Below are 15,458 nucleotides of genomic sequence, written 5' to 3' on the forward strand. Positions count from 1 at the left end.
TGCACCTGCAGCATCAAAAGGCTCAAGGGTACAGCGTGTCAAAGTCTTATTACCTAATCAGACGATTGCAGATTTATTTTATTTCTTAACTCTTGGGAAACTGAAAAAGCCAAAGCTGATACTTTTTTCAAGCGAAGCTGGCACATTTCCATTTGGCTTTTACTTTCCTTGTGCATTTGTCTTTATGTCTTCATTCCCCTGTCTTCCCCAGGTGAAGGCAGGCTTCGGGGTGAACCTGATCGGTGTGGCTGTGGTAATGTTGGCCATAACCACGTGGGGCGTTCCCCTCTTCAACCTGACTGAGTTCCCAGCCTGGGCAGAGGCCAGGAACGTCACCGGGAGCTTATAACCAGCGGTCCCAAGGGGCCAGTGGGAAGAAGAGGGGATGAAACAGTGAGAGACAGAAAGAGAGAAAGAGATGGGGCAAATGTTTCTGTGCGGAAAGACAACATACGGTGTGCCAAGAGGATGGTCTTGCTCAGAGTTTAGACTGATTAGACTGGCCCTGAAGGAGGAAGATGGATGGAGGGAAGGAAGGAGGAGAAGAAGAGGAGAGAAACATTATCTGTTGCTAAAATTTAAGAGGTTGAGTTATATTTTTATCTGCCACAAGGCGGCGTTATAAGGAATGTCTTTGTGAAACTGGCCACTGGATGGAGCTCTGACCTCCAGCAAAAACTTTATTTTTTTTTACCTCCATTAACACATTTTTATGGAGACTCTGTTTTCACCAAATCACTGAAGATATCACGAAAAGCTACAAATGTATTTGAGGTGATCAAGATCTAATATATATATTTTTTTGATTCATGGTAGGAAAATTGATAAGTTAGGTTTTTAGATGCTGCCTGAAAAGTGTTTTTAGAACCACATTGTGCCTTCTTCTGTGGATTACTTGGTATTTGTGATAGAAATAAGCTAAATTGCCATTGTGGACATGCCTCTTTTTACTGCACACTTGCTGAACTTCCGCTGCACTTCAATGTATTACCCTTTAACCAGATCACATGCATTTCAACGTGGTGGGCTGGTTGATTTCCACTTTGGTTACACTTTACAGTGTGAAAACTGCTGTAATGCATGAAAAGAGGCTTTTACTTTGGCTGCTAATGTACTGTATCCATAGAGCTACTTATTATCAGATGTACCCAGTATCTATATGATCTGTTTCTAAGGAGATACAAGCTTAGTTACAAACTGAAAGCCTATACACTGGCCATGGATGTTCCTAGCTGCTATCTGCATTGGTTTGGAAATCTAGGCCTCTTAATATCTAACTGGTGTCTTTACCAAAGCTGATTTTTTGCTCTATTATGCTGCGAACATTTGATATTTGTTGGCCACATTCATTCCAAACACCTTGCAGTACAGATAGGGCCTTTTAAAAGGTGCCTATATCTCAACGCTAGTGTGACCGTCTGTTATGGGAATCAAACCTCTCACCCTGACGGTGTTAGTGCCTTGCTGTAACCTCTGAGCAGCGCAGGAGCTCGGTTCTCTACCGTCCCACTGAAATCACAGAAAGCAGGAGTACTCTCACTTTTTACTGAGATATATGCCAGCACTTGACTTCATGACTATATGAATGTGTGCTGTGCTGTATGTAAGATATGAAAGTGACTTGATTTCTGAGCTATCCTCTTATTTTCCAGTTTGGAAGACTTGAGAGTTTAGACAAACTCCTGCTATTATTCTGTGTATTCAGCAGAGGGCTTCTGACTACAAACAAGGCCTTTACTGTGATGTCTTTAATTACTTCTTTGTCTGCAGCCTGTTTGTCAGAAGCTGCTTTTCTGTTGCACTGAATACAACTGAGAATGAGATGATGAAGTCATGAAATATGAGAAGATTTTACTAGCTGAGGTCTTGGGATGTGCCAATGTAATGATCTTTAATGTTGAAAATGAAGTTTTGGTTGGTCTGCAGGTGGAAAACACTTTAAAGGTCCCATATTTTACTCTTTTCCCCTGTTTTAAATTTAAAGTGTTGATCTCCATCAGAAGATATATTTGTGGTTTTAAGAACCAAAAACCATCTCAGTGTAGTTTTACATCTCCTCTCTCAGGCTTCTCTCTGGATCTCTAGTAACAACAGGTCAGTGAGCCTGACACTCTAAGTGATCAAGTAAAAATATGGCAGATGGGCGCGGCTTGACGCGTGGCTGAGAGCAGTGACTGTTTTGTTGTGACATCACAAAGTTCCAGAAGTCCTGACAGCTGGTTTTAAGGCTCAGTTTCTGAATACAGGCTGTGTGCATTTCTCTGTGGACTGAGGCTTTGATACTTTCACAGTATTAATATAGAACCTAGACCTGCTTTATAATAAAAACAAAAACATGGACATCTACCTTTATACAATATGGGAGCTTTAACAACCCTTTATCAAGCATCAGTAGCTACAGTAACTATTACAAAATATATATATTTATGAAATGTATTATTTTAGCATCTTAAGCAACAGGATGACCATGTGTGGTCGTAATGTGTTACACCTCTGAGGTGTGACTTTTCTCTGGCATGTGAACAGATGTGGGAAGCCGCAGAGTCTCTGCAGGTTCTGAGTTGTTTTGAACGCAGCATCCAAAGCATTTGAGGAAGAGAGGACGAGTGAGCGAGCACAGGGTGGCATGGTGCAGTAGTTTGTTCAATCAACTGTCAAATCACAGTAACTGTTGTCTGTTGGTGAAAAGGTTTGCACATAACATTCACTGTACTGTGCAAAAAATGTAAAAGATATGCTTTATATTTTTACACAAATTTTAAGTGTAATTTGTGGCTTTTTTTATATATATATATATATATATATCTATATACTACATTATGAATATAGGCCTTAGGCAGAATCAGAAGCCTATGTTTTTCTTTTGTAATTTATTCAGTTCTACTGAAGTTTTCATACATCGTGATGGTGTTGCAGCAGTGACCTTTGACCCAGGGGCCACACTTCTTTGTAAATACATACAGGTTTGTAATATAAAGATAATGTGCCTTTGCCTGTTTCCAAATGAGCTGTAATATTCCTAAATTATGTGTTATACCTTGATGTTCCATTCATATCCAACTCAGATACAGAGTAGAGTTAGGATGATACAATGTTATACTTGTACAACAATAAAACCACTAAAACCACTGAGTTGATTTTATTTATTCACAAACAACCATCAGTCACACTTTTGAGATTTTGCCTAATGAGGGACTGTCCTGGATCAGCATGTATTTGTTTTCACTCAAGTATAATTTAATTCATTTGAGACTCATGACTGGTTCAAATGCACAAAAACGTCATTCAACCCAAACAACAGAACAACCCTCTGTGCTCTGGATACATAAAACAATGGCTGCAAACAAATGGAGAGGTTTTGTTTTCAAAAAACAATCAGAAAAATCATCTTGGACAGGATGAGAGCTGCTGACACAGACCCAGTATGTGTTTGTCTGTGTGTGAGTATGTACTGTATGTGTGGATATGTGTAAGGTCTGCATTAATCATAAGTAATACAACATAATTTTAAATTTTAAGATTGCCCACAGTGACAACACCACGTCATTTTCAGGTGAACTGACTAAGAAAACTGGATTCATGAACTGTGGCTCTTTTTTCCCTCTTTTGTTCTTCTGGTTTCCTTGGTTACAAAGTGTCTCAGACCAGCTGGGTTGGATAACATGAGCCAACGCCACATATTTCTGAGGATAGAAGCTCGTTCATGCTGCCATTTGCCGTTGTTTATGTGTATTGTGTCCTGGTGCAGCTTATGTCTCTGTACAAATAAATAATGAGGAGTAGTACAGGTCCACAATCAAGTTAGAAAACAGCTCTCCAAGTGCTGCACCTCTGGCCCTGGTCTGAATGAGGCCACAAGTGAGTCAGTCTGCAGATGTTCAGTCTGCTGCTCTGTTGTTAGGAGGGCTGCTGGGGGCCTTCAGCAGGTGTGAAACCCTCTGTCTGCATCTTGTCCTTGTATTTCAAGAAGTCTCTCCTCTTTATGAAATATTTCACCTGCCAGGGAAGATGGAAAACATGAGCAGCAATCCTGAAATATTTAATTTAAAGTGCAAAGAGCATTCACCTCAAAGAAGTACACTTGCTTGCATGGTGAAAGATTAGGCCCTGTTTTAGCAGTGACATTTAGGTAGTGTATGCTCTTGTATCATAAGGATTTCAAGGTGTTTGATGCACTGTTCACAGCACCAACATGTTGCTTTCTGACCTCAAGGTCTGTAAAAAACGTAAACACCAGATTTAACTGTTCATAGAGGATTACAAAGAGGAGATAGCTTACCCACTGAGCGGGGCATTTTGCCTCAAATTCGCTCTGAAAGTTCTTGCAGCTTGCTGCTTTGTCATCATTGTCATCCAGACATTTCCACAGCTGGTCCCTGGCCTCCCAGCACGCCTTCCTCTCTGCTGAACTTGGAGCTGTCATCGCTTCTTGACTCTTGGAGGGATTTCACAAATGACAAGGCAGGATGAGTTAAAACAGGAGCTGCAGCCGATGCTGCTGTAAGAAGAGTGAACAGCAATCAGGTACACAGAAATACACTAACATATGATTTTTCAATTCAATTTTCAATTTTCAATACACAAAGTGTAGCCACTTCATTATGATACTGTTGCTTCTCCATGTTATGTATTTACACTTAGAGTAGACCCTGTCCTCCTCTCATTTCCATCAGGTTTCCACCAGTTTATGTATCTTTATATTGTCAATTCACGACCTCACATCAGCCTTAATACACCAATATCTTAATTTAAATTGCACTAGGTTTAGTTTGACATCAGGCAGCAAATAATTAACTTACAATGGTTTTCAGTTACCTCAAAAGAATATAACCTAATATTAAACTCACTGAATGAAAGGGTAAAACCTCCCGGAGGATTTCTGTCTTCCGCTGTTTTCTCCTGTTATTCCATAAAACCAGAAAAATCACCGTTGTTCCGTGGCTACACAACAAAAATGAGACTTTTGTAACGAGTTCGGTTACAGAAGCAATGAGCAGAGTGAAGGACGCGCATAACAGCACTTCCTTGTCGCTGAGTGATGACGTAAATGTGTGCTAAGCGAAACGTACCGGGTGATGGCGCAGTTTGTCTACAATTGTCTCTCATGCGACACGTTTGAAACTTTTCGGGTTACCTGAGAATTAAAAGTAATAATTTAGATTAAAGTGAATTAAAATTGCTCCACACGACGTCTTCAAACACAACGTGACGTCTTATGCCGGGGGTGTAACAGTTTTTTCCTCAGGCCGCCATAATAATCCGACGCAAGGACGCAACAGGTGGGAGTGATTTATATTCAGCTAATGTAGCATCGCTTTAAAGTACGCTACGTTATAAACATCCAAGCATTTTAACACTGTGACATGACGGCTGTGTGACTGTGTTTAACATTTGCTCATTAGTTAAAATGTCATGTTCAATTTTCTTCCGGGAAAATATCTTCAGAAGCGTCTAAAATGTGTCACACTTGAATTTTGGTGAACTATATGAGTGTGTTTCAAACACATGATAACCATAATAACAAAATGCCAGGTTTTTGTAGCTTTCAGCTTCTCCAGTGTGGGGATTTGATTCTTCCTTCTTTTGTCCTTTTATATCATTATAAATTAAATATATAAGCAAATGTATATATATATATGCGTATCCTGAATTTCCATATATGAAGCATAAGTAAATGTAATAATATGTAAAAATAATATGAAATTGGAACAATTTCATACATTGACATATATGTCTAGCCAATATAAATATGTATGTGTATGCATGAATGCTCATATTGTAGACATATGTTACATAAATATATATCCATCCCAAAGCCTGTCGATATATGTTGATATTACATACAGTAGGGTCCAAAAGTCTGTCCTAGAATGGGAACAGCGATATGTTTAAAATTAATAAGAAAGAAAAACATATAAGCATATAGAATTTTTATATGTATGTTGTTGTCGTATATGTTTGTCGTTTTAACTCAGATGTATAAATTAAATAGATATCATTAACATATATGGCTGCAACATGATATATCATATAAAAATTCATCATATAGATATTTTGAATATATGTACATATACAGATTTTACTGTTGGTATTTCATATATGCTATAAACCTCTATATATCTTCCTCTATATCTTCATATATCCAGAAGATGTACTGTATATATATGATGATAATATATCCCCTTATAGATGACATATATGGCAACATCCCTCTCGACATAGGGACATATATATCATATCTTACATTTGTGTATGGGGTTATTCTTCTTTTGGATGACAAGTCATTGGAAGATGTCTTTGTGAAGACTGTGATGGGAATTTTTTCAGTTTTTGACATTTCATGGGGAAGGTTATGAAAATAAAATAAAACATAGATTAAAAGATACCCAATCAGTTGCAGCCTGAGTTTGGAGTAACTCTGTAGTGTGGGAGTTTTAAGTATTTGAAAAACCAAGTGATCCTTGTCCTCAACTAAATTACAACCTGTGTTTTCTTTAATGATTCTTAACCTTAATGACCAGTAATGTGCTGAATTTTCATGCCAGCATGGCAGAGTGGACGTCCCGTTGTTCAAATAAGAGCAATAATGTAACAGAAACGGTTTGTTCTTATTTATTTGTTCTATATGAAATCTTTTCCACTTGTCTTCCCCAAAGTAGCTCTAACTAGTGGCTTAAAGTTTGATTTGTGTGCGTCTGTGTGTGCCCTCATGTTTCATTCAAATCAAGCTTGTTTTCTACCTTCAGTGGAAGCCTCTATTCATCGTCTGCACAAAAACTGTTTGTCACTGAACTGTGTGAATGTACAATTAAGTTTGTTTGTGTGTGTATAGATTGCCAGCGAGTAAAGGCAGAATGAAAATGTGTGCTGCTGATCAACTCCCTCTCTCTCTCTCTCTTTTTCTCCCTCCCTCAGCCACAGTGACGGAGAATAGCCCCACTGGTTGCCATGGCGCCCAGCACAAATCCATCTCAGTTTGTGTGCTTGTGCAGACTGAAGGGAATTAAAAAAACAAGCACTCTGATGCAAGGGTTAGGCGCATGCCCTCTTCTTAGCAAAGTAAGTGTTTATCATCGTGTGTGTGTGCGTGTGTGTGTGTCTTGAGTGTGTCTCTTTGGCTGCTTCAGAGACAGAACTCCATTCACTATTTATGTCACACACCATTTACTGACTGATCCCACTTCAAGTTTGTTTCCTCCACTGTCAATGAGTTTTTCATTTTATTGTGCTCCAGTATGGAAATTTAAGACCAGAGTTCATGTGAGATTATTTTAAAAATAATGTGTCCCTACACATGACAGTACAAACTCACACAATCTCTGTAAGGACAGTTTCAGATACAGTTTTTATGTCCTGCACTCACTCTGAGTATGACGTCATTGAGATTTCTGTAGATTAAAGACCCCCTCTGATGGACCCCCCCCTTTTAACATCCATATGGTGTTTTTTATATAATACAAGACATGGGTGAAATAATCAATCAAAACCATGACTGAGTGTTTCCACCTTGAACTGCAGTGAACCAGTGACAGTCTCATAAAAACATATTCAGACAGTCAGGGACTCATACGTCACAAACTAAAGGAACCAATCCTGTCAACTTGTGGGGACGGGGGACGGGGGTTTATAAACCAGAAACCTTGTCAGTACAGAAAGCAAGAGTTTGCGTTAGTACAACCACTAACAATGAGTCAGCTATTGCCAGTTACAAGCTAACAAACAACATAAACAAATAAAAGATGCTCACTATGCTAACTGTTCTGATCCGTCTGCTAGTCTCTGATTCTGGTCTCCACAGACTCCTCATCTGAGTCTGGGTCTGACTGAGGCTCAAACATGTGGCTGAGTCTCTCTGATGTTTCCTCCTCTAACCATCCTGATGCTCTCTGCTCTTTCACCTGGAGACCTGGAGCAAGCAGGTAGTGGGCGGGGCCAAGGTCTGATCCTGAATTTCTCAATGAGGAAGTAAATGTAGATGAGCTTCCAGCTCCAGTTGTCCTTTTATGAGGGAAAACCATATTAAACAAAATATTCAATTTTAAAACATGTCTGGAGAGAAACTTTAAAGGTTACATGTATTTTCTCCACCACAGCTTTCCTTGTGTAAATCCCATCTGTACTGTTTTTACACCTGTGCTTTCATTTGATATATTTAGCATGTTTCTTAGACAAAATAAATCAAATCATCACTTGAAAAACCAGTGACTTGTCGGATAATTTGATCCTGTCTTGAATTCCTCTAAATGGAATAATCCTCTAATTATTAAACCTCATCACAAATTAGTTGTATAGTTTCCACACCATCATGTCAACATGACAGGAGTATGCAGACTGATGAACTCTTGCAGCGGAGGTACCTCCTCTCCTCTCCTCTCCTCTCCTCTCCTCTCCTCTCTTCTCATCCCCTCTCCTCTCCTCTCCTCCCTTCTCCTCTCCTCTCCTCTCCTCCCTTCTCCTCTCCTCTCCTCTCTTCTCATCCCCTCTCCTCTCCTCTCCTCCCTTCTCCTCTCCTCTCCTCTCCTCTCCTCTCCTCTCCTCTCCTCTCCTCTCCTCTCCTCTCCTCTCTTCTCATCCCCTCTCCTCTCCTCTCCTCCCTTCTCCTCTCCTCTCCTCTCCTCTCCTCCCTTCTCCTCTCCTCTCCTCCCTTGTCCTCTCCTCTCCTCTCCTCTCCTCCCTTCTCCTCTCCTCTCCTCCCTTGTCCTCTCCTCTCCTCCCTTCTCCTCTCCTCTCCTCCCTTGTCCTCTCCTCTCCTCTCCTCTCCTCTCCTCTCCTCCCTTGTCCTCTCCTCTCCTCTCCTCTCCTCTCCTCTCCTCTCCTCTCCTCTCCCTTCCCGTCTGCATGTTTGCTTGTTCTCTTGAGGTTCACCTGGTTATTTGACAGTGCAATCACTTTAATGTAAGTTTTACATATTCAACATAGGTAGCATCAGTAGGATTTGCAGCTTAATCCTGGCAGTGTTGGAGACTCAACCTGTTGGGTAGTGCTGGCTCTCTGCACCACTCAGCTTTCATTCACTACTTTGCTTTACATGCCATGTAAGAGAGGCTTTCATTAGATTCTGATGGCTCTTGAAGTCGCTGTCACATTCTGTTTGAAGCTCTTATTTTCTTCTTTTTTTTTCTATTTTTCTCTGCAAAATGGTCAACAGCAGCGAGAAAAAACAGGAAGAGGGGCAGATTGCAGCAGAATGATGTGTGGTCCATTCACAGTCATCATGACGAGTGTTACGAATGGAAAGTCAGGGAGAAAAATACTTTGATTGACTACCTGTCCCATGATAGAGAGCTAGCTATCTCCACACCTACCATCTCTCAAATGTTCTAAAAGCATGAATTGATCTTTGTGTCATTGAAAGAATTGTTCATCTTGATTCACACACCACAAAAGGAACCTGGCTACCCTGATGTTACTGACCTGTCAGTCTGTCAGAGAGGATGAAGGTGTTTGACAGTAGACAGGTATAAACCCAGTTGTAGGGGCTGAGAGACAGTGTTTGAGTCCCGACAGGAGGCTCAGATGACAAAGTCCATTTACTGACTGTCACTGGAGTTTTACCAAGTTCTTACAACACAGGACATACCTGCAATAGATATGGACATGGCCTCTATAGGCCAGACTAGTTAATTTCTTTCAATATGAATTAACACTTTGCAGTTTGCCTCAGTTTGTAGACCTCACTTCGATTGGAGTTATTGTCTTTCTTTTTGGCCGCTGCAGGTTTTGGTTTTCATCAGTTACAGCTGCTCTGACTTTGATGCACACTTTCCAAGGCATACCATGATTTTTTTTTATAGATTTCAACCTTCTAGTGTGTAGTCTAATATTAGTTAGTAGTGTAATGGCAGTTTTTTTACACATTAAGTACACTACAAAGCAACATGTAGAGACCTAGAACATTTGACATTGTTTTTGTTAAAGTCCTTTCATCATGTATCAATGCAATTCAACAAGTTGACCAGCGGCTTTCTGGAACAAAGATTATCCATAAAAACTGAGGTTGTGCTTTGGCTGCAGCGTAGCGATGAGCTAAATTCATGAAGTGTTCTTGTAAAAACACTGGTTGGTCAACCTGTCTGTCTCTTTCTCTCTCTGGTGACTCATAGAAACTTTCTGGTAAAGACATTGATCAGATTTATTGGAATAAGGCTAATGAGGTGATAATGTTAATGTCAGTGTGATCTATACAACTGGATTCCTGCTTCGTCCTTCCATTTATGACCAGTTGCTGAGGACATATTGTCATATTACAAAGTATTTATTGGACAAGATGGCATCTTTTCCTTAAAGATTATTAATGGTCCCATTTATCGTATAAAGGTAGATTTCCATGTGTTTTTTGATTATAAAGCAGGTCCAGGTTCTATATTAATACTGTGAAAGTATCAAAGCCTCAGTCCACAGAGAAATGCACACAGCCTGTATTCAGAAACTGAGCCTTAAAACCAGCTGTCAGTACTTCTGTAACTTTGTGATGTCACAACAAAGCAGCCACTGCTCTCAGCCATGCCCTCAAGCCCCGCCCACGTGGACCCACCATCCAACATTGTAGGATTTGGTTTATGAGTTTCATCTAAAATCTGCTATATTTCTATTCAGTCACTCAGAAAACAGTCAGCTAATAAGAAGAGAGGATCAGAGTCTCTCTTCTGATTGGCTCACTGACCTGTTGTTACTGGAGCTCCAGAGAGAAGCCTGAGAGAGGAGATGTAAAACACAGTAAAAGTGTAAAATATGGGACCTTTAAAAAATGAAGAAGTTTATAATTAGAGAAATTGTGGTTCAGAAGCGAATAACATGAAATGCTGTAATATGTGGTAATTCTCATTTTTCCCAAGATGAGTAGAGAGTGTCTCATGTGTGAGATGAGTCATCTGACTTTAAGATCTGTAGTGGAACCTTTAGTATGCCAGGGAGGTAAATGTCAGCTCACAGTCAGACACACATACTCTGTAAAAAGGCCAGAACACACACACTTAAAGACACACACTCTTGCTCACTTTCAGTTTCACTCTCAGAAACACACACACGCACATGTAGATACAGGCAGGCAGCTCTGATGCTGGTTGAAGCAGATCACAGATGACAACCATGAGATCACTCTACTCTCCACAACATGTCAGATTCTGGGCTCTTTGGTACCTCTGCTCTTCTTTCCTTTGAAAGAGGGATGATCCTTGAAGAAAAATGATGTACAACAATAAGAGTTTATTGGTTGCTACAGGGAGAAGATTCCCTCCAAAGGAACATTGTCTTTCTATAGTCTGTTAATTAATGAGAACACAACAGACACTAACATCTATGAGATGTGTTTACAGAGCGTCCTTGACCACAGTGTTTACATTCTAATATTTAAACATACACCAGACAGTAGTAGGCTTCATCACTTTAACACACACACACACACACACAGGCATTAATTAATTACAATATTTATCCAAACACTATACATGTGCTGGACTAATAAGCCACACACACAGAGTTAAGTTGTTCCATGGCAGGCATCTACCACTGATGGCATCTCATGCACACACACACACACACACACACACACACACACACAGACAAACACACACACACACATCGACCAGTATTTGTCAGCCCAGTGGTGTTCAGGATATTGACCTCCAGTTGTCACCGCTGGAAGTCAATACCACTGTCAACTGGCAAACGGCATCCACTGTCATGGCAACAGGGGCTCACACACACACACACACACACACACACACACATTTCAGACGCACACATGCACATAAACAAAACGTGAGGTGGATATAATGATTAAAAAAATAATATTTTAAAGGACAATCCAGGCATTTCTTTCATCTTTGTTCCTTCTTCATTAACTGTTGTGATGTCTACTGACGACTTCCTCAGTTGAACTTTGAACTGGAGGACGTCTCCAAGCTACTTAATCACTCTACATCTCTTATGGTAACCAGGTTGCTGTTAAGTGGTTGTTTTTTCATGTTTGTATTGTTGCTTTTCCCCCTCTGTGTTTTGCTCTGTAAGCAGTGTTGTCTGAAGATGGTCAGGTTGGTTGATTGCCATTATTTTAGGTGTTAGGTGAGTAACCTGCTTATAACACAGTAGCCTGTTGGTAATGATAGCTAAGATAAAATAGTGACACCACTGCAGTTTTTAAGTCATTAACACTTTTTGTTTTCAAAAACACCTTGTTTAGTCGACATTTAAAAGAACAACCCCTTAGAACAACCAGTGTAACATTAAAAATGATAGTGTGCATCTTTTCCTGCAGCTTCATGAAAACCAGCGGCCTCTGAGATATTTCTGAGTGAGCAGGGCCTGGTGCGTTACAGTGGTTGACCTAAATGAACTCCAGCTGAGTTGTTGACTTAGTCCCACTCTCGGTATGAATGCACAGTCAGAGAGAGGAAAGAGAGCAAACATGTAATCCATAATCCATAGCTGCCAGTGTGCAGTGAAAACAGAATCTGCTTTCCACAGAAACAGCAGTTGAAAGAGCTCGGGATATTTTGCAGGAGGCAAATCACACAGCTCGAGTCTGTACACCTGTCACAGCCGACAGTAACTGTGTGCGTTTTGTTGAGATGATGTTGCTCTCATTTTTCTTTTTTTTACACTCACGTTGTGTCATCTGGCTTCAGGTCAAAGAACTCTGTGTCTAGTGTGTGTGTGTGTGTGTGTGTGTGTCTGTGTGTGTGTGTGTGTGTGTGTGTGTGTTACATAAGACTCTATAATAGGGCATTTTTTCCTAGTAGCATTCATTTTTTGTTCTATTCTTTCTATTTTTGTCTGTAATTACACAGACTAATGTTAAAATCAACATGTTATTATTCCACAAGCCAAACACTCATTCTTCCACAAACACGCACGCACACACACACACGCACATACACACACAGGCTTACGTCCTGGAAGCATAGAGGCAGAGGGGATATTGTAACAAGCATCCGAAAAAATGTTGGTCCAACAAGTGAGACAAGGCTCCCGCCTGAATTAAAGGGGATTATCTCACTTAATTTATGCTAATTAATGCACACAGAGTAACGAGAGCAGCATGTTATTGTGTGAATGAAGCTTGTCTCACACACACTCACTCTCACAAACATGTATGAGCACCCACAACTGTGTGTTATAGCACCATTGAAACCTGTTGGCTGTGGAACTACACTCATTCTTTTTCACAAGACACACGCACACACACTGAGTATTATGCCATTGTGTACTTCATGGGAATCTTGTAGTCCGACCATCACAGCACTGATTCCGCTGCGGGACAGTCCTGGCTCGGTTGGATCTACATTCTTGTTCCATTGTGTGAAGCTTCTTCAGCTCAGCAGAGCGAAGACCTTCCGCTGCTTTACATGAAATCTAGAAACATTAAGTGAGGTTTCCTCCTGATTCTCCTTCAGCTAAGTCATGAAAAGTCATCATGATAAAGACAGACCTGTTGGCTGCCTGTGGTAGTCTGCAGTAAGATAAGAGATGTTTGAAGTAACCTTTTGTTTATTTCCTATGATGTCACTCCTCTCTTTTTCAGACCAGCCCACAAGGAATTCATGTTATTTGTAATTCTCATTTCCTATCAAGCACTTATCTTGATATAATAATCAGATCAGATACTGTGCAAATACAATAAAACGCAGCCCATTGTTCCCTTTATAAATCCTGTGTCACATGATCATTACCATAGCAAATCAATATAAGGTAATGTAAGCACCTTATCATGAATTAATATATTCAATGACAAACCAATCTGCCAGACGCTGCTGTGGGTTATAGAAATATTACATTGTGATTGCAGTGACAGTGTGACAGAGATGAGCTTACAAAACCACGCAGCGTGGATACACGTAGATCTACTATAATATTTTTGTAATGTAGGACAAGTTCATTTTAAACTCGCTCTTCTGTCGGTTCAGATATTATAGAGATACCATAGGAATATCGCAGGAATCCCACACTGCTGCCCTGCTACAGATGAGAGCCTCTCCGCCACAGCTGCAGACGCACAGTGTCCCTGGAGGACCATCAGAAGAGTATCACAGGAGTGAAACAGTGATTTCCATTCAGGGCACTGGGAGGCGCGCACCCAGCCCGCCTCTTATTGCGATACATCCCTAATCATCCAACCAGCTCCTCAAACCAAACCCAGCCGAACCAAGCTGAGCCGAGCCGAGCCAGTCCGAGCATTCAGCCCCTGCCGCCCCGCTCAGAGGCAGCGGAGGAGGAACGATGACCTGGTAGCGCATCTTTACGCACCCGACCCGCCGTCCGTCTTAAACCCTCATTCTGCCTCTTTACGGTTCATTCTCACGCCGACACCATGGAGACGGCAGTTCCCAGGACCGAGCTTATCATTTCCCAGCTGCTCCTTTTCAGCCAAATAGGTAAGAAACTGAGAAAGAAAATAAAATCCAGATTGAATGGACATGTGATGCTGTGGACGTTTGAACGCTGTCAAAGATTGAGCGGTGCGTCTGTGTTATTCCCTCGGAGATTCAGCTCACTCCAGTCAGTGTTTCACATTCTGCAGTCGGCGCCAAAGAAAGAAATGAATTTTACATTTAGGTGACATTTGTTAAAACAAATGATTTCGACGTGGATATTTTCTCCTTCAGTATTTTCTACCGCTGAATCACATTTTGTTTCAAGTGATCCTCTGCAGAGAGGATCTCTCTGACCGTGGTTTGAACATGTTGAGCCTTTTTTCCAAACACAAGTTGGAGTATGAATGAAACGTAGTGTTCTGTTGTTTCCTGTGCTCCCACAGCCTCTTGAACTTATTTGATGAAGGTGTTTAGTCGTGTTGCTGCGCCTTTCCTTCTAAATCTCAGCTGGAGTTCCTGCAACGAAACAGTCTCATATTTGTGTCTTTAATAGGCCTGTGTCTCTTTGTGTCACTTTTCCCTGAATTTCACGAAATTATATTTTATAAATTATAATATTTCTGCATTATACATTAAAATGTAAGGGATGTGTGTGTTTTTCAGTTTGGATGCTGAATATCCATTTTAAATGTATTCTTTAGCTTCTCCTGTGTAAAGAAATAGCTCTGGAAAATTTAAGTCCAGGAAGTTTTAGACATGTAGCTCTAAAGCTTCTCAGGGATCACCTGATTGTTTTTTTTAGATACAGTATGTAGGCTGCTTTTAATTGAAAGGTTTGTTGAAATGATAAGTGTCAGCAGAGCAGATGTCAAATCTCAGATCCTCCCACAGACGTCCAAGAGTAGAGCTTGGTTCTAATTTGAGTAACTGGGTCGCAGATGGGGAAGTAAAATAATAAAAAAAAAAAACATCTTTACATACTGTTTGTGTACTAATTCCCAAAAAGTAAAATAAACAACGCACATTGTCGTCCAGTCAGTTACAAGATGAATCATCACTTCAGGTTTCATCAAAACCAGACTGGTGGAGCAGTTATATTCAGTCTCTGAACTTCCACTTATTGCTATCACTTCTCTATCAGATCGA

The 15,458-nt window shown here is 40.5% G+C and overlaps 3 protein-coding genes across 8 annotated transcripts in view; 2 read left to right on the forward strand and 1 right to left on the reverse strand.

Annotated features, from left to right (window-relative positions):
- slc13a4 (solute carrier family 13 member 4) overlaps nucleotides 1-3,129 on the forward strand; it is a 29,691-nt gene extending 26,562 nt beyond the window's left edge. For both annotated transcript variants that reach the window (XM_071501810.1, XM_071501811.1), the window contains exon 16: nucleotides 212-3,129. In XM_071501810.1, the coding sequence (XP_071357911.1) occupies nucleotides 212-349 (138 nt within the window). In that variant the 3' untranslated portion in view covers nucleotides 350-3,129. The remainder of the gene's footprint in view (nucleotides 1-211) is intronic.
- Nucleotides 3,125-5,008, reverse strand: coa6 (cytochrome c oxidase assembly factor 6). Of its 3 annotated transcripts, none has more exons than XM_071501818.1 (3): nucleotides 4,848-5,008; nucleotides 4,280-4,495; nucleotides 3,125-3,996 (listed from the first exon to the last, which is right to left on the reverse strand). In XM_071501818.1, exons 2-3 carry the CDS (start codon nucleotides 4,421-4,423, stop codon nucleotides 3,898-3,900), a joined length of 243 nt encoding a protein of 80 aa, XP_071357919.1. In that variant the 5' UTR covers nucleotides 4,424-4,495; nucleotides 4,848-5,008; the 3' UTR covers nucleotides 3,125-3,897. The 3 variants fall into 3 exon arrangements, with proteins under 3 accessions (XP_071357919.1, XP_071357917.1, XP_071357918.1); XM_071501816.1 differs by having other exon boundaries at nucleotides 4,280-4,498; XM_071501817.1 differs by having other exon boundaries at nucleotides 4,280-4,435; nucleotides 4,848-5,007.
- Nucleotides 5,009-5,140: 132 nt separating this feature from the next.
- Nucleotides 5,141-15,458, forward strand: part of ptprz1b (protein tyrosine phosphatase receptor type Z1b) — a 75,914-nt gene continuing 65,596 nt past the window's right edge. The window contains exons 1-2 of one of the 3 annotated variants that reach the window (XM_071501808.1): nucleotides 5,141-5,279; nucleotides 6,916-7,059. Coding sequence is in view for 2 of the 3 variants with exons in the window: in XM_071501807.1 (XP_071357908.1) it covers nucleotides 14,309-14,372 (64 nt within the window). In the remaining variant the exon portion in view is untranslated. Of the gene's footprint in view, nucleotides 5,280-6,915; nucleotides 7,060-13,765; nucleotides 14,373-15,458 lie in introns of those variants that run through there. The other 2 variants (XM_071501807.1, XM_071501809.1) reach the window with 2 other exon arrangements.

This window comes from Trachinotus anak, unplaced genomic scaffold, assembly GCF_046630095.1.
Source record: "Trachinotus anak isolate AG129_WGS33_773 ecotype Australia unplaced genomic scaffold, CSIRO_AGI_Tana_v1 ptg000018l, whole genome shotgun sequence".
In the NCBI taxonomy this organism is placed as follows: Eukaryota; Metazoa; Chordata; class Actinopteri; order Carangiformes; family Carangidae; genus Trachinotus; species Trachinotus anak.

Excerpts from the sequence above, each read along its gene's own strand:
- coa6 (XM_071501818.1), bottom strand. The coding sequence starts at position 4,423 with ATGACAGCTCCAAGTTCAGCAGAGAGGAAGGCGTGCTGGGAGGCCAGG. Across the intron at positions 3,997-4,279 it reads CAAAATGCCCCGCTCAGTGG|GTGAAATATTTCATAAAGAG; the intron begins GTAAGCTATCTC and ends CTTCCCTGGCAG.